At 34.0% G+C, this 25637-nt stretch overlaps 1 protein-coding gene across 2 annotated transcripts in view; it reads left to right on the top strand.

Annotated features, from left to right (window-relative positions):
* The window catches only part of LOC137396510 (uncharacterized), a 39136-nt gene extending 19923 nt beyond the window's left edge, over nt 1–19213 (top strand). For both annotated transcript variants that reach the window (XM_068082815.1, XM_068082816.1), the window contains 9 exons: nt 395–719; nt 1110–1240; nt 5282–5395; nt 10904–11017; nt 14330–14497; nt 16732–16851; nt 17025–17347; nt 18366–18629; nt 18755–19213. In XM_068082815.1, the coding sequence (XP_067938916.1) occupies nt 395–719; nt 1110–1240; nt 5282–5395; nt 10904–11017; nt 14330–14497; nt 16732–16851; nt 17025–17347; nt 18366–18629; nt 18755–18782 (1587 nt within the window). In that variant the 3' untranslated portion in view covers nt 18783–19213. The remainder of the gene's footprint in view (nt 1–394; nt 720–1109; nt 1241–5281; nt 5396–10903; nt 11018–14329; nt 14498–16731; nt 16852–17024; nt 17348–18365; nt 18630–18754) is intronic.
* The last annotated feature ends 6424 nt before the right edge of the window (nt 19214–25637 follow it).

Genomic DNA, 25637 nt, shown 5'->3' with positions numbered 1-25637 from the left:
TGCAAATATAAACGCATCCACCCAGTTTTTCGTTGTAGTAAAAAAGAGCAAACAAAGCCTCACAAAAGAATGGCCATAAGATTTAATAGCCATATTGAAACTAGCATTATATAACAGCTTTCTCTAATTAGTTAAAACACATTTTAATCAAAAATGATTTGAATTATTACTATTTTTGTATGTTCTGCTCCAAAACTAATCTTTAGGTTTTCTGCAAGCTAGAAACTAGCTTGCAAAAAACCTAAAGAATTGTTTTGCAACAGAACTGTTGTCTCTAAAGTTAGTATTCTTACTAATAGCCGGTATATTTTTTGGTGCAATTCAAATGCAATGTGAGGTTTTGCAAGAACTATTATGTATAATATAATACAACTCAGTTTTTCTACTTTATCAGCTCAAACCGGATTGTATCACATTTCAACCATCTGATGCCGATGAAGAAGAAGAATCTACGAATACAGATGTGGTTTCTGATGGAAATGATGAGGGGGACAGACTGGAAGAAGTCAGTGTCTTTCAAGAACTTTTGACTTCAAAGAGATCACACCCAAGTGCCAAGTCTGATCCATGTCTCCATTTCCAACTGCCTGATGATAAAAAGGAGTACTTGAAGAAATTGGATTCACCCGATTTAGTTGAAAGATCTTTTGAGAAGACAACTGGTTCAACACTACCACTGGAAGAGGAAAGTCTCATTAAAGCCAAGAACCAACAAATCGGTAAATCGGTATTGCTTACTTTTTAAATTTAAACAGAATTGTCAACAACTTGTTTACTTTTTGTTTAACTTTAGATTGCTTAGTTTTATTGATGAATTGTTAAGCAAGGTCATCAACTACAAGCAATGAAATGATGAGACTGAGAAAGCGTTATCATTTTTGACAGCAGTTGTTTTTATAAAGACCGTTGTTACAAACAAATCTAATACATTGTAGTGATAAAATAAACAGTGGCCTAGTTCACATTGTATACTAAAGCTTCAGCTATGACTCTATTTGAATAAACTAGTTTACACCTAGTTTTTTTTTCACTATCGGTAGAAGGTGCCATGCTTCTTTGTATTGTTTCTTGCATTTGTCTTTTATCATGCTCAGTAGGTCATATTGTAGGAACCAACTGGTGGTACAAAAGTTATGCTCTTTTCTATGTGCTGCATGCATTAATTGCATATAAAGAAAGCATCTCTGAGCAGCCATTGTTCTCAACCAAACTCTGCAAAGTGCCAGAGGCAGCATTGAAGGTAGATCTCTTCGATTTATTTTATATTTTAGTTTTTTGCTAAATTCACAGTAGATGGTAAATACCTTGCCTCATGATCTGGTTGATCATGATAATCTGACATAATAATATTTCTCTGATAAACTAACTAGTCATAATATGATTTGGTTGTGTAAACCTCCATTTTGGTAAACATATTGTGCTCCCCCCTCCTGTCATTGGTGTTCCTACTATGGCTGTGAGGCTCAAAACTGAAAGGTTGGTTCCAGGGAGAGCTTTTCAGCCCCGATGGAGCTTTCCTGCTTTTATGTTTTATTTGGAGATACTGATATAGGAGGCATGTCATGAAGAGGCATTTGCTAACTAATGCTTAGATGGGTTGTTGTCACATTGTCTGGATTGTTGTCCAAATTTCTATAAAAGCCCAGCCTATGTATATCAGCCTCTTTAAACATTGGTGCATGTTCACACATTTGATTCATTGTTGGAGCCAAATGAATCACAGCCCTAAATTCTTCAGCAGTTTTGAACTAGATGATTGCAGTGTTGCTAAGTTATGTGTAAATTTTCCCTCGACATGTTCTTTTGCATTTTATCTTCAAGAAATTTAAACTTCAATATCATCATTCTTAAAGATCTTATTAGAAATCGTTACATGAATCATTAAATGAACCAAACTTGTCCACAATGCGCGATGTCTTGAATTTGTTTTTATACACTAAAGGTAAAATCAGGATAATTTCAGTAACTAGGTTTTGTAGGGTTAATTTCATGTGGCTCTAGCTCTATTATTTTCCTTTTTTATTGAACTCCTCAATTGCTAAATTTTAGTTTTTGCCGTTCAGCATAGCCTTTTTATGACAGCATACCGAATGTGACAACAACTCATCACCAATGAATCTTGAAGAAGAAGCTTCAGCTGGCTCATCTGTTTTAACATAACATTAAGCAACTATCCTAATCTCATTGCATTCCTTGACAAGCTCAAATTTATTAAAACATGAGGTTGCAACAGCCATAAATTTGAACCTCTTTAGGTCACTTCTATTCAACAAGCTTTACTTTAATCTCTTCACTGCATACATGTTATTTTTGGTTTCTATAAATGTGTGTTCAATTTTTAAATAAACACGGCTTTGCCAATGTTTTTTATCTTTCATATTTTAATAATACTTGGCTCATACATTGTCCTTATTTTTAATCTCTTCAGTTTTGAGCTCACATCAAACAATATTTTTAGATATTTGCAGTTTAAAATACTCTAATCGTATCTTCAATCTGCTTAACCATCAACTGCATTGCTACTTCCTCAAAAAAAGTTACAAAACCATAGATATCAGTCATCAGGACCAGATATCTCCATTTTGCTTATTTATATTTATATTGCAGAACAGTGTTATGCAAAAAGAGCTTTTTTTCAAATGCACATAATTTACTTCACTTGACTTTTTTTCTCAAGGTTTTATTTGCTCTAGGCAGCATTTATCGGTGAAAAAGTTTATATTTATCAATTGTACATTAAATATGCTTGAAAACAATTTTAAAACATTTAACCATTTGCTGTTTAATCTTCAACGTTTGTTTTTCTAGAACCGTAAACTATCACTTTGATTGTAAGTACCATATTGACTATTACTATAGTTTATTTATTTATTATTATTTATCTGCGAAGAAATGCATTTTATAGTCCTTGAATCTCTCATCACATCTAGCTAGTGTAAAACCTCTATTTGAACGTGATGGCACTCTTTTTTACAACCATTTTTCAGAGTGATGCTTTATTAGATGTGACATTCAAATAGAGGGTGGTGTTTTATTAGATGCGGCATTCAATTAGATGGTGGTGTTTTATTTTTTAAAGAATTTGGTTGGTTTGTCAGAATTTGAGGAACAATAAATTTAACAATTGTACAGTTAAAGAAAATTCTGCCTATACGTTGCCCTCAGCTTTGGGCAAAAGAGTATTAACCCTTTTGGATGCAATAAATATGCCAACTTACTTTCATTCGCCAGAGATCTATTAATAAATATACATTGGGAAGCTGGAAAAATATATTTAGCAGATGCTATTTATTGTTTGCATTCAACCTGTGAAGATTAAATAGCTTGCGCCATGTGTTGCAACTTGTTGAAACTTTCAACCATTTACTTTATTCTAAACTTGAAAGCATATTTTTATTTTATTGCTATATTCAACAACGTTGTATGAAAGCTCATTGCACTCATTGATATGTTCAGTACAGTTTGCAGTTTTACTGGCTTTTTATGTGCAATAAAAAAGGACTTGTGAGCTTTGATTCATTGTAAGCCGATTAATAATCAAAATGACGTTATGAAATTACAAGCTATGAATCTGCATAATTTTAATTTATAAAAGATATTTAATCTCTAAAAAAATCTATTAAATTCTATCAGTTCATATTCAAAAAAAGTGACGTAAGCAAACCATACTTATAATAGATGCAGAAACAGAAATTAACACTTTGAAAGAAAATATTTACATCACCTGCTGGGCGATTTCCATTCTGAATGCCGGATCTTTTAACACCCTGTCATCTTCTTCTGGCTGTTCAATGCCTTTCACAATGTTTTTAACTTAAGCTATTTTTCTGCACTGTTAAGCTAGTCATTATTAGTGTCCTTACAGTTTTTAGCCGAGCAAAACTTTTACGTTTCGCTTTTGCAAAAAATAATGTAAAATCTTCATTCGCACACTAAATCCCAACTTTTAACCTAAAACTATCAGTACAGATTCCATCATAAATGAAAGCCATTTGTCACATGTGTCAAAGTATTAAAACCACGTTAAATGAGGAGCTACTATTAGTCAGATACAGTTGTTAATTATTTCTATAGTGTTGCTTTCAATGCCGTAACAAAAAGCTGATAACCTTTGAGGTTGAGAAATTGACTTTGATATGTGGTAGCCAACTGTATCATTTCTGTATCAACTGTTGTAGCCAGCTGTATCACTTCTCTCTGCTTTCCTGTTTATAACTTCTGCTGTAGCTACCACTTGGTCTTCTTCTACTTAATTCCTTGCTCTTTATTGTAACTGATATCATTATCTTACACTCTTGCAATTATAAGATAAATGACCTTACCTTTGACAAAAAGGACATTTAATTTTTATAGTCCTTTCATCTCCTATTATATCTACCTATATTTTCTGCTGAAAACAATTTTCTTGCTAGTAATTCTGTGACTTTTATATTTACGCTTAATATTATCTTGTACCCAACTGTATCATTTCTCCCCGCCTTCCTGTTTATAACTTCTGCAGTAGCTACCACTTTTTCTACTTCTACTTATTTCTATGTTTTTTTATTGTAACTCACATCATGATTCATAGTATTATTATACATGTATAATATTATTAGTATTATTCATAGTATTGCAATTGTGACATAATTGACCTTACTTTTTACAAAGAGGACATTCAATAATAGGACCAGTTTTTGTCTGATGACCATTACACTTACAATTGAAGCAGACTCAAGCCCTACAACATTCTTTACTTTTTCTTTAGTGTTTCAATATTTGTTGCATTTAGAACGTTATAGTAGCTAATATTTTAATTTCACCAAACTTTAATTTTGTTGTTAAAGTGCTAAACTTTTATTTATCTTTTTCAACTTATTTTGTTACTACTGAAGTCATTACCTGCAGCAAGTAAAAAAATTATTTTTCCGGTTTCAAGACTTTATCTGGTTCTTGATTATAAGCATTTTAAAAATCCACCTGCTGACCATCTAAAAATTAAAGAACTTTTGGCATCGCCAGGCTTACTACTCACAATTTTCTAACCAAAATGTAGGTAAACGAAAAAAATAATGCATTTTTTTCATAACTCTTTAATAAAAATAGGAATATTCGTGTAATTGCTTAAAACCTATAGAGTTTGATTGTGTATAATGTTTTAACTAGATTACGCTATAGAATCAAAGTGAAACAACTCTCACAAAAATTTGAGTTGTTTGAAGTTTTGTTTGCATCTAACATTGTTTGTGCATAGGTGGGGTATAGTGCAACTAATTTTGATTGAAATTGGGGTTAATTTCAGAGAGCTTTTCCTGCTTCAAACATCATCTTAGGTTTCACAGGACTACAGATGGAACTTTGGCGCACTCCTCAAGTTGTCCTACTAGAAAGCCCGGAAAGAATGGCGCCATCTGAGGTATGCTATTTCTGAATTCCTTTATCGTGAATGTAGGATGAAAAACATTCAATCTTTTTTTAATAAATTTTCTTTGCTTATATTTAATGTATATAATTTAGCATGGTACAGATGGTCAAATCAATCGGCTGGTCGCGTGTCATCACTTGCTAGCATACTTTTATACTATCCTAAATCTCTTTAAACAATTCTTCCCTAAAATATTTTGAGCAAAAAAGTAGCAGAAATGATGATAGTGGTAGCAAGTGTAAAGATAAAAAATCACAGTAATATTTATAATAATATCAATGATAATGTCGAGAATATTGGTAATGATAATAGTAACGGTTACAAGTCATCTAAAATTTTGCTGCTAATTATAAGAGTTAAATTATTAATAATATTGGTAATAACAAAAACCTTAAATAAAATGTAAAACAAAACAGCAATAACAATAATAATGCTACTAAAAGGCCTTAAAGTCTGTACTGCAAACACTTTCTAACTGCAACTAAGCTACAGAAGCTAACTGTAATTCAAATGTTTTCTCGAAAATAAAATTTTAAACTAACTAAATGAGTAAAAGAGGGGTATGTAAATGCCTAAAATTCTGAAAGGTTGAAAAATTATTTGTATTAGTTTTCGCTACATGAAAAGTGGAGTGTAATTATAAAATCATGGCTTACGACCAAACACTTGTCAAAATTTTTTATTCAGTTGAATTTAAAATTGGTCTTGAAATTGCTTCCTCATTTTTCAAATTGGATTGAATCAGCTCAGTTGTGCATAACTGACAAGTTTTTATGTGTTTTCAAAAAAATAACACTGTTGGTAGTCTGTCAGATTCAACCCTGTTGGTTCATTTCATATTAAGCTGATCATGCTGTAAGAAAACCATTACATATTTCCAAAAAACTCTTAGAATTGATAACTTTCAAAAGCTCTCTAAATGGGCTCATCAAATGTTTTCCTTGCAGTGTTTTTACTTCTGACATGAAAGTTTTATGACCGAATATGAGACATCAGTTATAATAAATTATAAAGATGTCTAAGAGTTTCTAAGGACAATAGTTTCATAGTTCTATGTAATTGTGTGTTGATAATATCAAGGTCTAGAGCCAAAGGCATCTCATGTGCTTGCGAAACAAAAAACATTCTGTTGCATAATGTGAGATTTTACCTAAATTCTAAATATAGTGCTAATATGCTTGAACACTAAACACAGATCAAACGACAGCAATTGTAACTTAAAAAAACTCCAAAAAGTAATCAAACACATTGTGTATGCAAATCAATTTGGTTACCATGAATGCCGAGTTTTCGCAACAGACTTTTCTAGTTTCTATTTCATTGAGCTCATTTTATTTAACTAGGCAAATATTTTTTGCGTCTTTCTTATATCGTGTTCAAAAAAAATTTCATATTTGTGGCATTGCAGTGAATTGTGGCATTACTTGTGACAATGAAATCATTGTTGGATGTTGAGATTAAACTTTCTTGAAAATCATTTCCTTTCATTTTTTTCAAATATAATTATAGTATTTTGATTTCACTATGTTTTCGTTTAAGATTTCCTTGTTAGAATCCTTTCCTACTGTAAGGAAAAAAACAACAATAAATGAACAAAACTATTTTTCATTTATTTGCTTTGCTTTTGGTTTTAACTCTTTTATTTGGTTTATGTTTAATTGCTATGTTTTTGTATTCCTAAAACCATGACTGCTTATTGCTTGAACATAACCATCACAGAAAGGTACCTTGCTGCTATTTTATAAATCTATTTATATGCATTCAAAGAACAATTACATGTCACTGACTCATGGTTACACCTAACTTTATAAAACGTGCACTGAAACTAATTTTCTGTTAAACACCATGAACGTTTTTTAAAAGCATATTAGCATAGAAAATAACTCAACAGCAGTGAATCATCAATAAAAAATGTAGCTGGCTCTACTTATTTTCTCTGAAACCCAAATAACTATCATAATTCCCCCTTGAGCTTTTGACATACTCAAGTTGGTTTCAAGGCAATTTTTAAAGAGTTACAGATTGACTTGCAACAAAATTCGCATAACAATTATTTGATACCAAAAGATTCACCATGTGTTACTCTGTTGTGTTGTAGGTGCGAAATATGCGAAAATGTGATTACAAGCTCTTAAAAGCTCAAAAAAGAACAGTTAATTGCAGCCTTAACAACGCCACCATAGATTAGAATATCTTTCCAAAACGGCTCAATTAGGACGTAGTTGTAGAAGATGGTTTTCCTTTACATTTTCATGCAACCCTATTTGTGGAAATATTTTTACAGATATACTTCAGGCATTCGATAAAACCATGTCTATAGTTCTTACGCGTCTATTTTATCCCTTGACCCAACACGAGCAGAGAGAATGTTTGAGAGTTTTATGATAAATGCATGTGCACACAACTCACGAAAATTATTCATCAACAACATCGCAAACCCTTGTACCGAAATCTCATCAACAAATTTAACCATTTTTCAATAGAGTCGTTTAAGTATAATAGCAATACTAAACACATAAAAATCTATTTAAATATGTTACCAAGTCTTTGTAAATTGTCGACAATAACTTAAAACTCACCTATCTGATCGGATTATACACAAATAAACAGATTAATTTGGCCGAAAATCGTTATTAAAACTTGCCAAGCCTTAGTTTTATCAAAATTAAGACCGGCAAACAAAACACTGGGTGACAGAGAACAGAACCATTAAGTCGTGCGCATTGCACAAAAAGCAGAGCATTGTCGAATTGCCGAAGGTTTTTGTAATTAACGTAGAAGTACTGAAATATAATCGTTTCTTTTGTGTCAATTTCAAAGTAACTGACATTTTGGACACTTTTGAGTACTTTGGTATTCTAACTGATGTCCAAAGCAGTGAAAGTAAAGGAAATTACAATGATATTTTTTTCTAACGATTCTTATGAGATTATTACCATATTTAATTATAAGTTTGGATGACTACTGAAATGTTATAGACACACTAACAACATCGATGATGAGCAATATGTTACTGTTATTTTTTTTTCTAAATAGTTTTGTTAAATATATTTTCTAAAAATCTGTATAATTATTAAACTTCTTGATGTTGTTAGCTATGACGTTTTGAAATGTAAACAAAACTGTGCATTGGTTTTCTATTATTACTGTATTACTATATTAATAATATTTGTTATTCTAAGAATATCAGTGCATTTTACTTGTAATATTGCATTTCTCCTCTTGCAGGAGCAGAGATCTAAAGATATAATATTTTCCTTTCATTATTGCTGTTTGTTGTACATAATAACACCCGCACCCACTACATTACAGCTACCAATGATTGCAGTTATCCTATTGCACTGCAGTGCCATTTGACTGCTAATATTGCATTTCTCAACCATCAGTAATCTTTCATTTTTTCAAAATCACTTTGGTCATGGACTGTATGACAGGGGAATTTCTAGTGGTCATTGTAATGCTGTTACTTTCAGCACAGATATCTTATAACCTACCATGAAATTTGTTTAATTTTTCAACCTTAGCTCGAAAGAGTACATATCATTGTCTGATAAACATGCCAAGTCTGTTGGTCACTTGTGATAATCAAAAAATGCTGCAGAAATTAATCCAATGTATGGGTCACATGATCAGATTATAACTAGGTGATTAGACCAAGCTGAAACAAAACTGTAAAGTAGCGAGCATGTATATTTGATGCAGGGTCTTCGGTAAAACGCGAAGTGTTTGTCATAAACTAGTGCTACGAGAAGCTTTATATTGAGCTTTTTATTGGCCTTTCAATTTACGTGAGAACACCACGTGACAAAACAATAACCAAATGTAATGACCACGTCAGAGAAATAAACTGATTCCGATCCACGGTGGTTTTGTGATGGCTGCGATCAACTGTTCGTTTTTGAGCTTTTAAAAGCTTGTAATCACATTTCCACGCATTTTGCACCTACAACACAGCAGAGTAAGACATGGTGAAGTTTTTGATACAAAATAACTGTAATTAAATTTTGTTGCAAATAATCCTTTAAAAACTTCAATCCTCTCAACTCAAATCCAACCAATTTTTTGTTCTTTTCACTGTGTAAATGTTTTGTTTTATTTTTTTATAAATTTGACTTCAATTGAAGTATGCTTTGCCATCGACCTTTATCTCTTACTAATACATGTTAAACTAATCCATGACTCTTTCATCCACAAGTGTAACCTGCTTGGTGTGCTTGAATTTTACTCTCAGAACTTTTGCTCTAGCATCACACATACATTGCATATGTCCTCCAATAATTTTTAAGCAACGATGTAAAACTTTTATTTAAGATAAAACGATTAAAGAGTTTTATTTTTTGTCTCATCACAAAATTTTAGCATATTTATTTCTGGAACTAAAAATCTGCTACTAAGACTGTGTGATTACAATATTTTTGTAACTAAAGTTAGGAAATTGCATTCCTAACACTTTTTGTATTCCTTGCATCTTTTATCTCATTTTATCTCATTTACATTTTTTCATGAAATTCTTCTCATAGACTTGCCACTAATCTAACATTAGACATAATATTTTCTTGCAATCTATTGTACTATAATTTCTCACTCCCTTCTTGTGAACTCATGTTTTGGTTACCATGTTTGTACCAATTTCCATGTTTTTATTGTAACTTACATCTTAATGGTTATCCTTGCAATTTTGAGATAAATGACTTTATCTTTAACAAAACTAACAACTAGCAAGTTGAGTTTTTGGCTGGCGATCATCATGCCTAAAATTTTAGCAGTATTTCAATATTTTACATAAAACACTATATAAACTAATTGCTGTTTCACAGCTTTTGACGGTCGTAATTAACATGTTCTAATATGTCATTTGTACTAATAAAATGCTTGAATCGAAATTTTGGTCTGCCAAAAGGGATAATGCATTTTATTCATAACTCTCCAAAAAGCCTATTGCTACGGGGTACCAGTAAAACCGTTTCAATTTTTTTTTATACAAAAACGATATGCATGTCACCCTCAGATCCATACATAATTTTACTTACTGGATCTGTCAATAGGAAAGAAAGTACAAAATGCATTAGAAAAAAATCTAAACTTCTAAGGACTTGTGTAATTTTTTGGTAAATGACTAATTATTAAATTATTTCTAACTCTGGCCTACCGCTACTGCTGCTGGTGCACAAAGAGTCTGACTTGCCACAGCATTGGCATATGACCAAGAGCCCTGTTGTGTAGCTTTAGAAGGTTTCAAACAAATCCTTTCTGATTAGTGAGTAGGTAATTCATTAGCCTACCATATGTGTACTTGAATGAAAGAAAATTTTGCTCCATGTGTCATCCTAATAGAAACCATGTTTGCAGCTCACCATGAGTGTAGTTTCTTTTTTGAAAAAACTTTGTTTTTTATGTCGATTTCTTTTAGCGATGATCTAAGCTGTAAAAGTTTATTAGGTTTTACCTAATAAGTAGCCATGTCCTTGTAATCTGAGTTGATTTTTATAATAATTTTAGACAGCTCTTCCGGGTTCAAACATTGCCTTGGCTTGGACAGGATTACAGATAAAACTTTTGTGCACTCTTCAAGCTGCCTCGATAAATAGCCCAGAAAAATTGGTAGCGCTAGAGGTATGTAATTCCTAAAATCTCTATCAACAAAAATTGTATTGAAATCGGCTCAATTTCTTTATAGATAATTTTTTATGCCTAAGATTTATGTACAAAACTTATCATATTGCTTCAAAATTTCCTTAGTACTGAAAAAAAAACTTAGCAAAGTATGCTAAATAAAATGAACAGACAACTCTAATTTTCTGTTCGTTTTTAAAAGCCAGTCAATTGGTGGAAGAAGTTATCACTTACTACGAAATTTTGCGCTATTTTAAACTTCCTTGAGCAGTTCTTCTATAAGAATATTTTTAACAAAGTTCATTAAAATGATATTACTGATGGTAAGGGTAAAAATATGGAAAACAATAATAATATTCTTAATAATAATATCCACAATGATAACGATAATGTTGTTAATTAAAATTATAATACTAACAGATGTAAAGCCTGTGACGTTATGGTGGTAATTAAATTACCTTGGCAACAATATTAATAATGCTGTTAATAATAGCAAACATTGTAAAAGTTGGTAACAGTACTAGTAATGCTACTAAAAGGACATAAAATTGATGCTGCAAATGCTTTGTACTTCCAAGAGCACAACGGAAACAAACTTTCTGCATTAACGTTACGTTTCCTGCTTGAAGATATAATTATAAACTAATTTGAATATGTGAAACTGGTTATGTGAATATATATGACTCTTAGTTGTAGCTAATTTAAAATAATTGTGGTTACATAAAAAATAGAGTTTAATGATAAAGTTGTTGCTTACGACCTAAAACTAGTAAAAGTTGCGAACAGCAGATTTGAGTGTGAGGTTTTGAAAACGTCTATTGAGTTTGTAACTTGTACTAAAATAACCTTATTATAAATTGTATTTAGTTAGCTCAGTTGTGAATGGCTGCCTTTTAATGTTATCATCTTGCATAGTGTGCATTTCATACTAAAATAACTGCTGAAGCTGAACACTTCAATTGAAAATTTTGTAAGATAAACAATAAATACTGTGGAAAGAGTAGCAATGTTAATCGCATCTCGTTCGTTTTTAGTTTTATAAAATACTACCGAGCGTAGCCTAGGTGTTTAAACTAGCTTATAAACATTGAGAGGTAATTATAGTTGCCAGCCACTTGTTATTAGCCTAGCAGATTGTCAATGGACAATTTGAGTAAGCTTGCTAATAAGAGCTACGGCTTTTCATGACGATATGTCACGATGTTACGTCATGACTTTGGGTCGTGACTGAAAGCGAAGGGTATTTGCTCCCATATAACAACATACATCGCCTAGCAAACATATCAATCATGTGGCTATATTGGTCAGGTGTCAGTCTGGTAAACGGGAGGTTCCGAGATCAAATCTTCGGAAATACGGACTATTCTTTCCGAGATTTTAATAGCTACAGGTAGACATTTACAATAGCCAACGACTTTGAGAAATGTATATAGATTAATGTGAACAAAATAATTTAATTATATTTTATTTATGGCTATATATTATCATAATAATAACAACTGTAGGAAATAATATGATTAAATGCAATAATTTGCGTAACAGGTAAATATTGATTGACCAGTTGAATAAATCGACAGAAATGATTTGGGAAAATGTGGTTTACTAGATCATATGCCACAATAAATTATGTATGCATATATAGCCTATGTTGATAATGCACTGCGCCTTAGAACTTGCCAATAGCCTTAGTCCCACGACCAAACGAGCGGAAGCGAAGTGTGGGAGTTTTTATGATAAATGCATGTGCACACAACTTACGAAAATTATTCATCAACAATAAGACAAACCCTTGTTTTGAAATCTCATCAACAAATTTAACCATCGTTTTGTAAAGTTGTTAAAATATAATAACAACATTTAAACCTATTTAAATATGTTACCAAGTCTTCATAAACCATCGGCATTATCTTAAAACTTACCCATCTGATCGGATTATACACAAATAGACAGATTAATTTAGACGAAAATTGCTACAAAACGCTTGAAAAGCTTGGTTTCATAAAAGTTAAGACTGGCCTACGATACACCAATAAAGCGGTGCGACAGATAGTAGATCTATTTAGCAGTGCGCATTTCACGAGAAACCCGTGCTTATTTTACCAGTCTAGAGCATTGTTTACTTGTAATCGAAGTTATTCGAAGGTTTCTGTCATAAACGTAGAACGTTTGAGACATAGGCCGAATTACAGGTACAAAATCGTGGTACACAGTTTATCAGCCTATGTTTTTTCCAATCACTGAAGGTTTCATTATTTAAAACGTTAGCCGAAAATATTTACAACTTATGTACAAGCTAGGGCTGAACTACACCGCCCCTTCATGCCAGGAACAATTTTTATTTTAGTTGCTGCAGTTTGCAAAAAAATTTCAGACGCGTGAACGCTCATACTTGCTTTCTGTTAAGGATTGCTATCAAAACCATTCTACATTCAACGCAACCAACTTTCAAACTGCGTATAGTACACAGTAGCTTGCCATTTTACTTCTAATTTTGCATTTCAGAGTTATAATAAACATATTTCCTTATTGTTGTTGAATTACATACATTACAGTAGATTAGGCCTACAGCTTTATAAAACTTTATAACAGCTTTTATTTTGCTGCAGTTTGCAGAAATCTTCCAGACGCGTGAACGCTCATACTTGCGTTCTGTTAAAGATCGCTATCAATACTATTCTGCATTTAACACAACCAACTTTCAAACTGTGTATAGTACACCGTAGCTTGCCATTTGACTTCTACTTTTGCATTTCAGAATTATAATAATTATAGTAAACATATTTCCTTATCGTTGTTAGTAAAATACATACATTACAGTAGGTTAGGCCTACAGCTTGAATTGATATTTTTTTATCGCTGTAAAACAAGTTTGAGGTAGTAGTAGATCAGGTGTGATTGTTTGTGTGATTAGGTGTAATTTATTATTGTGTTAAACCAAGCTTTTCAATCTCTGTCTAGAACAATTCTTTTTCAAACAAGTCTCATTTACACTATACTCTGTCAATTTTTGCTGAGAACTACTTTTTCAACAACCAACAGTACCATTTTTTTTCCATTCTCACTTTGGTCGTGGGCTGTATGACAGTGGAATTTCTAGTATTATTATTGGTCTTAAATGTTAAGCTAATAATTTTGAATTGACTCAAATATTATTAAACTAGCATATTCATTAGTTTAGCCTTATTCTGAGTCTGACCTGAGTCTGACTTTATAGTTAAGCTCTGGTTTTTAGAGCCATCATTCCCTGTAAATGGTCCTTTGCTCTAATTTTACCAGGATTTTCTCAATTTTAGGCAACTAATTTTGTTGTAGGTCTCTCAAATTAAGCCTGTTTGTCTTGATTCTGAGCAGCCATCAACTTTCAACTCCTGGAAACCAGTTTGTAATATTTTTCCTGAGATTACTGAAACACAATGTCCAGCTTCTCTACCAGATTTCGTTGTAAGAAAAGAGCATGCGATTAGCGACATTATGCTGCAGGTAAATATAACGTGTTGATAATGTTCCGCATTTGAATATAAAGTCTTGACAAAATAACGCAGGTAGACCCAAGGAGTTGACAATATATTGCAGGTAAATGCAATGTGTTGACAACATGCTGCCGGTAAATGCAATGTGTGGAAAATATAATGCAGAGAAACACAATGTGTTGACAACGTACTGCAGGTAAATGCAATTTGTGTTGACAATGTTATCTGCGAAAACACGATTGGTTAACAATACCCTGCTGCTAAATATAGTGTTGGCAGTATACTACAGGTAAACACAATGTGGTGACAATTATACGCTGCAGGTAAACATAATAGGCATGTTGACAATATAAGGCAGCTAAACACAGTTTAAAGCACAGACAAAAATCCGCTTTAAACTGAATTTCACCAGTTCTCAGATATATTTTAACCAAATAAAACAGACTTTTCTGTGATTTGGTCTAAACATATTAATCATTTGTAAACTTTAAACTTGTAAACATGTTTTTGCTAAATTTATCCGTAAGTACTGAACTAACATTTTTCCAGGTTGTACAAGACAGTTGTAGCATCAAACCTTCTATGTGAAAGGAAGTAGCTTAAAAATTGTTGATACATTAATCCATGTCTAATTGTTTCTTCCTAGCGGCTTGTACTATAAAAAAGGTGCAGGTATGTTTTTAATGTTAGTATGCGTGCTTTTAGTGCTTAATTACACTAAAATTTTGTTGATTTTTATTTAGAAGCTTTCTGGCAATCAGATCACAGCAAACCAAAACAAAATTACAAATGATACAAAGTGCTGATACTGTCTGATAAAATCTACAAAAGAACTGTGTCAATTTATTATTAACGCCACTGCTGTGTCCATGATTAGAATAGCCAAAAATGCTTATCATTTAGTTATACATGTATGTCAGTGTTACTTATCCAAGTAACATGAGTCGTTGGTTTTTTATGTATTAACAGCTACAGAACCATTATTTACACGACTGATAAAAAGTTGCAATGAACAGCATGAATAGAAAAATATCAAAAACGTACCCTTTCAAACTGTTGAGCTATGTAGCTCCGCCATGCTTTCACCTGAGCTATTTCTGGTGGTTGCTTAAAATTCTTTGACTTTCTGTTATACTTCATAGTTTTGCTTCAGTAAGCGTTAATAAATGCTACAAATATCTACTTCCACATCGCGATTGATTATGCGTAGGTTCGCAAACATCACTACATATTAATTGTAACTTATGATTAGTTGAACTTTCATTTGACTTTGAGAATGGCTTACAGGTTTTTTTTCATTTTTATAGAGTGATGTGGTTTGTTTGTCAACGATTTATCACAAAATATTACTTATTTATCATTTATCAGTGAGCATCATTGATAGTCATTGAGATATTATAGAGGAAAATGTCCATATACCTATGTCACAGTGACATGTTCAGTGTCACAAACAGGTGCATTGTTTGCTTCACTAGTGAGTTTAGGTTGTGGCCTACCATTAAACTTATACAGTTTGTCAAGAGAGATCCTATACTACACAGTTGTTTATTTTGACATTTTAAGCTGGGTATCACTGTCACCATATATCGACATTGTCCTCTCAGCAATGATTCGGCGATTATGCGCACCATAAACTGAACTCACCGTACAGGCGACACAAATACTTTGGGAAGGCTTGCAGCTGTAGATGACGATGATTGGCCGTCATGCATGATACATGTTTTCTTCATAACAGTTGCTGGATAAAACGACTAGTATTAGGTCGTTTTCGCCACTGCATTGAATAATGAGAATGCTACGCCGCGAAAGTTAGCAGATGTAAGCGTGGATAGGTGATGGACATAGAGAACATCGTCACTATAAACAATCATTAAGGTATTGTGAGATTAACACCGGCTTACGATGATATAGTGTTAGCAATCTTTTTTCCATCTACAGCTGGTGCAACCGAATTGAGCTATAATGGTTTTCTTCAGAGCACATTAGGCAGAGAACAGGTATCAAGATAGTTTGGGTACATACAACAAAACAGTCAGCATAGAGTTTTTAGAGTCAGCGGTTATCAAATAGTATGAGTAGAAAAACAGCAAAACAAGCTTACGAATAGCATACGATAAACGACTTAGCGATCTGATCGTTGCACTAGTCGTAAAACAATTTGTAATACCAGAAATGTGGAATTACAAAAATACTAATATAAATGCTCTATAATATATAGCAATAAGCAGATGCTATTGATTGCAGACTCTCGCTGTGACAGTTCAAAGAACCAATCTTCTGGATGAACGCCTTGATGTTTCGTGGTTCGGCCAAGAGATCAAACCTATGTTGGAGTTTCTAGGTGGTGGCAAACCAAGAACACATGTAAGTAGCAATATTTATCATTGATTTAGCTAGTTATTTGCTCGAGTTGAAAGAGTCAACAAAAGATTTTACAAAAATTGCAATTTTGAACTTCAGATATGTTTTACCAATATATGTGAAAGTAATCATGTGTAAAAATAATTTGCTTTTAATCAGCGGTTGAACCGTTGTAGGAAATTCCAAAAGAGCGACCTTCTAGCCGCAAAAATGGCTCTGATAACACGGATAGCAATCAGAGTGTGGATAATCCAAACGAGCCTGCTGCGGAGCAAGAACAGGATACCTACGGAGAAAGTGGCGATACTCCTTCACCATCTAATAGTGGTGCTGGAGCTACCGGCAATGATGGAGGTGGTGATGATGGAGATGGGGATGATGGTGGTGGCTCCAGAAGAGGTAGAGATGATGGCCGGTTTAAAGGCAACAGAACTAATGAGCGAACCAATCAGACAAATCACAATCTGGAAGCTCTAGAAAATTTTCGTAGTCCTAACAGGTTTGTTACATAAAAGAAAATTGCTATTAATATAATGTTAAACAGTCTTTTTCTAGCTATAAACTAATCGAATGAACAAAAATTCACTTTTACACTTACGTGCTTGAGTTAGAAAATTGTATTTCTTATCAAACAAAACTACTACTTTTGCATCTTAAAATCTTAGTAAAAGTTAATTCTTTAACATGCGAAATGTGGAATAAAATATGTTTTTTAGTATTTTAGGAATTATTAGTCAATTATTGTATTTAGTATGAGTCATAAATTGAAATGCTCTTAGAGATCTGTCAATATGTTTTGTTAATACAAGAATGAGCTAGAGCCGCACCTATCATTTGGTCTGCCAAGTAAAAAGACATTGTTGGTATAATTCTTATAAAGTGATTCAGCTATCCTGTGTACTAAATGGGTCATGTGAAAAGTGATTTCTTGTCCTGCTTTGTCATTTAAAAGGCACTTTGTTGTCACCGCCATGTTAATTTAAATATCAGTTGCATTAAAAAAAAATATAACTACATTATTAAAACAAAAACAAGAAATAACTAGGTACATATTTTATAGTGATAAAAAGACTAGAAAAAATGTATTAACAAACGATATCCAGCAGTTACAAAAAAATATGTTCCAACTCATTTACTCAAGTCAATTAAAATATAATATTGACATATGTCTGTTTTGTGGTACAGCAATTCTTCACTACTTCTTGGTTCAGTTGTCATGCTTCAGTACTTTATAAAGCAAAATTTTTCATTTAAAATTCAAGATATTTAAAGAAAATAGATTATTTTATTCAGTGGTAGTGACCATTGCTCATTGTTGTTTATCTATAGTTTTCTGCTCAATAGTTAGAGCGAGAAAGTAACCAATAAATACAAAATCAAGGCTCAAAGTGATAAATAACTTGATAAAAAAATATTTAAGTTTTGCAAATTTGTTATTGCTATGTCTCCTAGCAAATCCTACATGAAATCTGCTAAACTACTGAAGTGTAACGCTTTACAATATTTCAATTACAAAGAGCAAGGCATGACCAATGGTCATTACCACATGGTGAAGAAGAAGGTGCTGCTGCTGCAGTAGAACATGAGGGCAATGTTGATGTAGAGGAACAGAATGGCAAGGCTGGAGAACAACCTAACCAAGCAATAAATATTGTAAATAATGGTGCGTTTGAACCTGTTCAAGTGAATGAATTTGGTGTCCAAGAACAAGGCTCAGACACAGATGATCATCATTTTGTTCACACTGAAGTCCGCGAAGATCGACCAATTAGAAGCAGAGTGTGAGTTAGATATGATCATATTTACACCAGTTTTAAAATTCCTTTTTTCAAGATGTTTTTATGATTTTATTATAACTATGATAGTTATGAGAACCAGTGATGACTCGAAAGTACTTCTATTTTAGGCAGAATCCTCATGACGATGATGATTGACGCTGCTTAAACTTGATCGATTCCTCTTTGATATCCCTTCGCACCCTTTACGCACATCTACACATCAACACAATTCTTCGCTTCATATGGTCACCACGATGGCGGACTATGGTATTTCAGTTTCATGATATCTGCCCTTCATCATGGAGTGCAGATTAAATTACACAGTAGATTTCTCACATATTCATCTATGAGCACTGGGTGTGGTAAATCAATTAATTAAAATTACTGTGTCTTTTAATTAGCAACATTTGTTTACTTAGAAGGCAGACTTTGTTATCCTTCAGTTTCAAAATATAACTGCTATAATATGAAATGCATATTGAACTATTATGAATGTAGAAGCTTGGTAAAAAATTTCTTTTTCAGTTTTACGTATATATTCAAGAACCAATTTCTCTACAAAACTTCATAAATAGTCATTTGCTTGACACACTGTCACATAGCAATTTGATGAACTGTTCCATAAAACTTTGGCATGTGAATGCACTGGCAGGCCCCTTGTGTTTTTTAGGTTCCAAAACATATTTTTAAACATCATGACGATGATTGACACTGCTTAAACTTGATCGATTCCTCTTTGGCTCTTTGACATCCCCCGCATATTGACCAACGTACACAGGTGCAATAATTAGCTTAATTTGTTAACCTGGAAAACAAACTTTGTTAATCTTGACAATAAATCTTCTGGATGACATAATATTGTTTTTGTATCACGGAGTTCAAATTAGAATGTTACAAATGTAATAGTCCAAAACAGGGGTGTTCAAACTTTTTGCGAAAGAACCAGATTGGCGTATTAAAAATTTAGGGAGCCAACCTTGGTAGACATTTTTTACATATAGCAGCAGTTAATATAAACAAGTTTTACCAAGCCAACCTGTTTTTCATATTTGCTCTTTTATTTAAATTTCAGCTATCATAAGCATTGTTTTGTTTTGGTAAACAATATTTGAAACACATATCAAAATTACATTGGCATTATAATTGAAGTTTAATAATCACTTCACTTCACTTTTTAACCCTAACTTATTTGTCACAGTTGAACAGAAGTAATTGTACACTTGGGTACAAGTTTCATTTGAAACAAGAAACAATATCTCACTGTGGTAGTTTAATATTTATAGTATTTTTACACACAATTACAGAAAACCTAACAAGTAATAGGCATATAAACAATGCAGGGCTCATTTAAAATTTGACAGTAACTATGAATTTTGATTGGATTTTTAAATGTTTGACCTGCAGGTAACAGCGCTTCTACCTAATTTATTAACCCTTTGAACCCTTGCTATTTTAGTCATTGGTGCCAGTAACCCTAAGCAATCTGTCCAACAATCCTAAGCATTTAAACTTCTATTAAATATAATTAAACATGCTCATAATACAATTGTATTTGGTAAAACATAAGTAAAAAGGTCGAGCAACCCACAGCAAATATCATCAAACAGAAAAAAGGGGTGTCACTATTATTTAGGCCAAACTATAAAAGTTTGTTTGATTTTAAAAAACTCGTAAAAATATTCTCACTAGTAAAATATCCATTGAGCACATGCTCATCATCCTTTTATGACTCAAAATATAGTGGTAAATTATAGTTAGTATCATACAATTTTTTATTTGTATCACAATAGTTTATGACCTACCAACAAACGAGTGGTTTCAATTTTTGTATGATACCCCTCTAATAAAATCTGCTACTAAATCGAAGGAAGGGAAGATATTTAAAAACTGTCACAAATGGATGAGACATTTCTGGTCAAACATCCTGCGCAAGAATCAATCAGATTGGTTTATGCTGTTACTTAGAAACTGCTTTTGTCAATAAAGCCGTTTGAATCCCATAATTCCAGCCGTTAATGATTTAGACACGCCATACTTAATGCTGGAAAATCAGCTCTTAGGGTTCAAAGGGTTAATTCTACAGATGGATCAGACATTATTGATTTTATGACAGAGGCTGCAGGCCGTATGAAAATTTACCCTGGGCCGCATTTGGCCCGCGGGCAAATATTTTTTCCCTAACAGGTTTACATACGGCAGTAAAATCTTGACTCCTGATTGGTTTTAGTAATCGAGTTTTAGTAACCAAAACCTACATCATTACATTAGAAATCAATAGCTATAATTAGAAAGGAAAACAAGATTCTAAATAACGTAGTAAAACTGATGTTATCTTTCAAAAAGTGCTGTTAAAAAGTAAAAGGCGCTTACTTAAAACTCATTAATTTAAGCCATTTTGAAGAAAATTTTGGAATTTTGTGTTCCTCTCTAACTATAACTATTGACTTTTAATGTAATGATGTAGGTTTTGTTTGCTGAAACTCAATTACTAAAGCCAGTCGTGAGCCAAAATTTTACTGCCATGTGTAAACCTGTTTAGGAAAATAAGTTTCGCAGCCCGCGGGCCAGACTTTGAGCATGTCTGGTCTAAAACAATATCCTTCGATATTATTTTTTACATCTTTAGTAAATAGCTATTTGTATGCAGCCTAATGCAGTTCTGTTCACAATTGACAAGTAATGCATGACACATATGTGTATCTTCTACACACACTGACTACACTTAGCTTTTGCACATTACCCCCTAAATATACTTTTATACAGAGTTCATACAAAAAACTGATTGCAAAACTGTTGAGCAACATTTATGCATTTGATGACATATTGCCATAACTCTAATCTTCACAATAAGATAATGTTGTTGTTGAAATGTGATTTAGCGCGTCAGATTCAGAACAAGAAGTGCCGGCACTGTCTAACTGTATATGGTCTGTTAGTTATTCTTTGGGATTCTTGTAGAATGTCGTTAGCATTTACGGTTAGCATAAAACCGGTCTTGACCTTGACATAACTTAAACTGTAATCTTGACCTTTAGACAATCATTCAAAGAGAGTTTTCCAACATGCCCCTTCCCTTAGAGGAAATAGGAAACAGTTTGCAAGTGGTGGGTTACAGAAAGCGATTATTGCAGAAGCAGTTATTACCAGTGTAGCATTAACACACAAGCTAGACAGAGCACAACAAGGTGGGAAACCAAAACAATTTTACCAAGTCAAGAGTGTTTTGAGAGAAATCAGCGAAGCTAGCATTAGATGAAATTACGACAAGCTTGGCATCAAGGAGCAATCAAAACTGATATTAATAATAGCATAGATAATAGCATAATAGGCATACATACCTATTAACCAGCTACAATAGTCACGAAGATGTTGCGGTTGCATTTATGTATATATACATGTAGCTGACTTCAGAACTCTCATACTGTTGCAGTTAACTATTGGTAACAGTTTAGCAGTCAGTCTCGCCCTTCAATTCAACATCATTCCCAAGGAGCCTATCATGTAACTCTTCATCATTGTTGGAGGCAGTAGCCTCGTGTGGCTCACTCTCTCCCTCACCTTCTCTCTTTAACCCAGCCAAAGCCTCGCGATCATTTGCTTCAGCCGAAGCCTCACCACCGCTTGCCTTGGCTGAAGCCTCGGCATCACTTGCCTCACCCGGAGCATCGGCATCAATTGCTTCAGCCGGAGCCTCGGCATCACTTGCCTTAGCCGAAGCCTCAGCACCAGAAACAGCATTGGGAAAAACCTCAGGTACAGTAACCTTTGATATAACAGTTGACAATGAGCTGTTCTAAGGAGAAACAGAGGTTGCGCTGTGCGCACCTTCCCAGGGACCGCTGGAACTTTCCGCAGATAAATCTGCAGGCGTACGTGATCCCCGAAATTGGGCCTTCACGTTAAGCAACTCGTTAACAGATTTCTGAATAGCTTGTGACAAATGAAATTCATATTCAAAATTCTGCTCTTCCTCATTAATAGCCTGCTTTTTTCTCTTATACCGAAGCTTAGTTTGTTCTTTTCGTCTCTCAAACTCTAACATTTTTCCCTGATGGACCTTCTCACCAGGTGGTCCCCTACTAATAACATTTGACATAAAATCATTAACTGCACCCATTAGAGGCGCATTAGGCTGTGTAGGCCTACTAGTACCAGCTGTTGCTGCTGCATAACCTTTAACCTTAACATCAGGCTCATTTTTACTGGGAACTTTAATCTTTCTTTTACCACTAGACCATGTGCCCCCCCCCCCCCTTTATCACATTCAGCGACCTCATGGCCCGATTTGTGACAAAATCCAAATTTTGGCACCTTACAGTTTCTGACAAAATGGCCAAAACTTGGCACCTATTACAAGTAAACCCTGGACATTCGCTAGATATGTGATCGCGGTTGCACCTGCAGATCATAGAGTACAGTTTACCATTTTTACCGAAAACTTTAGTGGCGTTGGTGTCATCACTTCTCCTGTCACCGGAGCTCTTCCCTCTATTTGGGTCATCACCTTTCGCTGATCCATTAGGCTCGGTCATGAGAGTTTGTATCTTCTATAATCTATAACAGAAGCAGTAACGAGTAAACCATATCAGAATATCTGTCAGGCCGAACAAGCCTGCCACTTCTGGTAGTGGTAACAAGCGTCTCATTTGGCTCAGCCGCAGATGCAGCCTCCAGCACAGTTGCTGGGGCCTCTTCACCGCTGTCGTTAAGCAAAAGGCCATATACTATTGGACCCTTAGTGTCTACTAGACAGCTACCCAGATCATTTTCAAACAAGCTATCAAACTCGTTTTCGTGTAGCAAAAGCAATTGTTTTCTGTTTCTACGGAGCTCTCTGTCTCCTATTTTCACCCAATAACTTTCTAGTAAAAGATCCTTGTGGACTACAATATCCTCAGCCCCGGCATCACATGATGATTTGACCTAAACTTTATCATTGATATTCAATTTAGGCAATTCTGAAACTCTATACTTTTTATCAAAGTTACGCTTTATCTCTGTTTTCCTGTTTTCGTCTTTTTGTGCAAATTTCTCGTAATCTACCTGATGAGACCTGGGCAGTCGCAACATAAACCTTACTGCCTTGCCAAACATGAGTTCGCTCAGCAATTACCCAGTTGACAGCGGAGTAGTTCTATAGACTGACAAGGCTTCGATCTTATCCTCATTTTTCAACCACAACATTTTGACTATTTTGACAGTACCTTCGGCTAATCCATTAGATTGAGGATAGCAAGGGCTACACGTAACCAACTGAAAACCAAAGTTAGCGGCAAAGATTCTAAATTCATCCCTATCATAGCACCTGCCATTGTCCGAGCGTACAGTTTTAGGTACACCAAAACGGGAAAATGCGCTTTTCATAACAGATATTACTGCACCAGATGTCTGGGCGTGTACAGGTAACGCCTCAATCCACTTAGAGTAGTAATCAATGATCACTACATACAATTTGCTTTCAAAGACAAAATATGTCAGAGCCTATTACCTCCCAAGGGCAGGAAGGCAATTCACTTTCTACCATCGGTTGGTGTCTAATACCACTGTGACAGGTGCAAGTATCGCAGCTTGTCACAAAATTCTCAATGTCATTACCGACACCAGGCCACCAAATGTATGCCTGCGCACGGTGTCTACATTTCGAGATACCCTGGTGACCTTCAGGGCACTTTGCTAGATACAACTTCCGCAAGCATTCCAGGATAAAAATACGCGAGTCATACATTATTAACCCATTGCAAAAGGTCAACCTATATTTACCTGTATAAAACTTTGACTTCTCATCACTGAGCAATTGCAAAAGAGTTTCCCAATCATTATTAGTATGACTAAAGAGCTTTTTACTACCATTATCAGTTCCCATAGCATCTTTAATCTCAATTTCACAACCTTCTGTATCTATAGAGGCTGCTACAATAGTAATCTACAATGCTACAACTGTAATCTTGACCTTTAGACAACCGTTCAGATAGAGTGATCTAACAGTTGTGTTGCAAACATAGAGAGTTGCATTCTCATTCGGATAGTACTGATAGCTACATTCATCATTGTATGCATCATGCAGTTTGCTCATGAGCTTGTCAACCTAACCTATAATCCTAGCCTATAAGGCTTTTCAACATCTGCCACTTAGTCTTCCCTTCACGTCTTTTCAGAAGTTTAAATTCGTTTTATGTACTTTAAAACAATATGACTGAAAGACTGCTAATACAAATTATAACTCAGATTTTATTGTGCATATCCAAACATAACAATATGATGTGATTTTTCGACCGCATTTTACTCCGTGATTGTCATAAGTGTTGCTTAATTTACTTAGTTTGAGTTGGCCTTAATTCGGATCAAATATGCATAGACATCAATATTGTTTATGTGTGTTGTCGCTTTCTTTGCTGGAGATAACGTGAATATTATGGGTAATAAAGCACTCTTCTGGGTTCTACTTGCTTCTCTAAAACGGTAATATATTCAGTCCTAATGACAATCCGATGATAGCTTGTGATTAGGGTCGCATCTAACGAATACAACATGGTGGCAACGTTGTTACTCATGCCTTAGTTATTATGGAGGGAATCTTACCACCATCACTAGTTAATCTTTGATCTAGTGACTTGTCTTCGGAATGGCGTCGCTAGAAGAGGGCGTTCACTATCTGCTAGCAATAAACTTGGTTGATGCTGCAGAGGGTGCCGAAAGACGTAAATTAGCATTGTTTAGGCATGGGGGTGAAGATGTTCGTGAACTTTATGGTCTGATGGAGTTCATGGCTTTGATTGATGGGGAATATCAACCTACTGAAATAGATGAGGGTAAAACAAGTCGGGAATTAAATGATGTTCTGGCCAAGTTTCAGGAATACTGTAACCCTAGGTCTAGTATTGTGGTCAGCAGATTTGAGTTTCATAAATGTGAGCAAGATGGTACAACTATAGATGCTTACTTGATAAAACTTTGACGCCTTTCAGAGGGATGCGAATTTGGTATTCAACGAGATTCACTTATCAGAGATAA

The sequence above is a fragment of the Watersipora subatra genome, chromosome 5 (assembly GCF_963576615.1).
Source record: "Watersipora subatra chromosome 5, tzWatSuba1.1, whole genome shotgun sequence".
In the NCBI taxonomy this organism is placed as follows: Eukaryota; Metazoa; Bryozoa; class Gymnolaemata; order Cheilostomatida; family Watersiporidae; genus Watersipora; species Watersipora subatra.
This window is presented reverse-complemented; position numbering and strand designations above follow the sequence as displayed.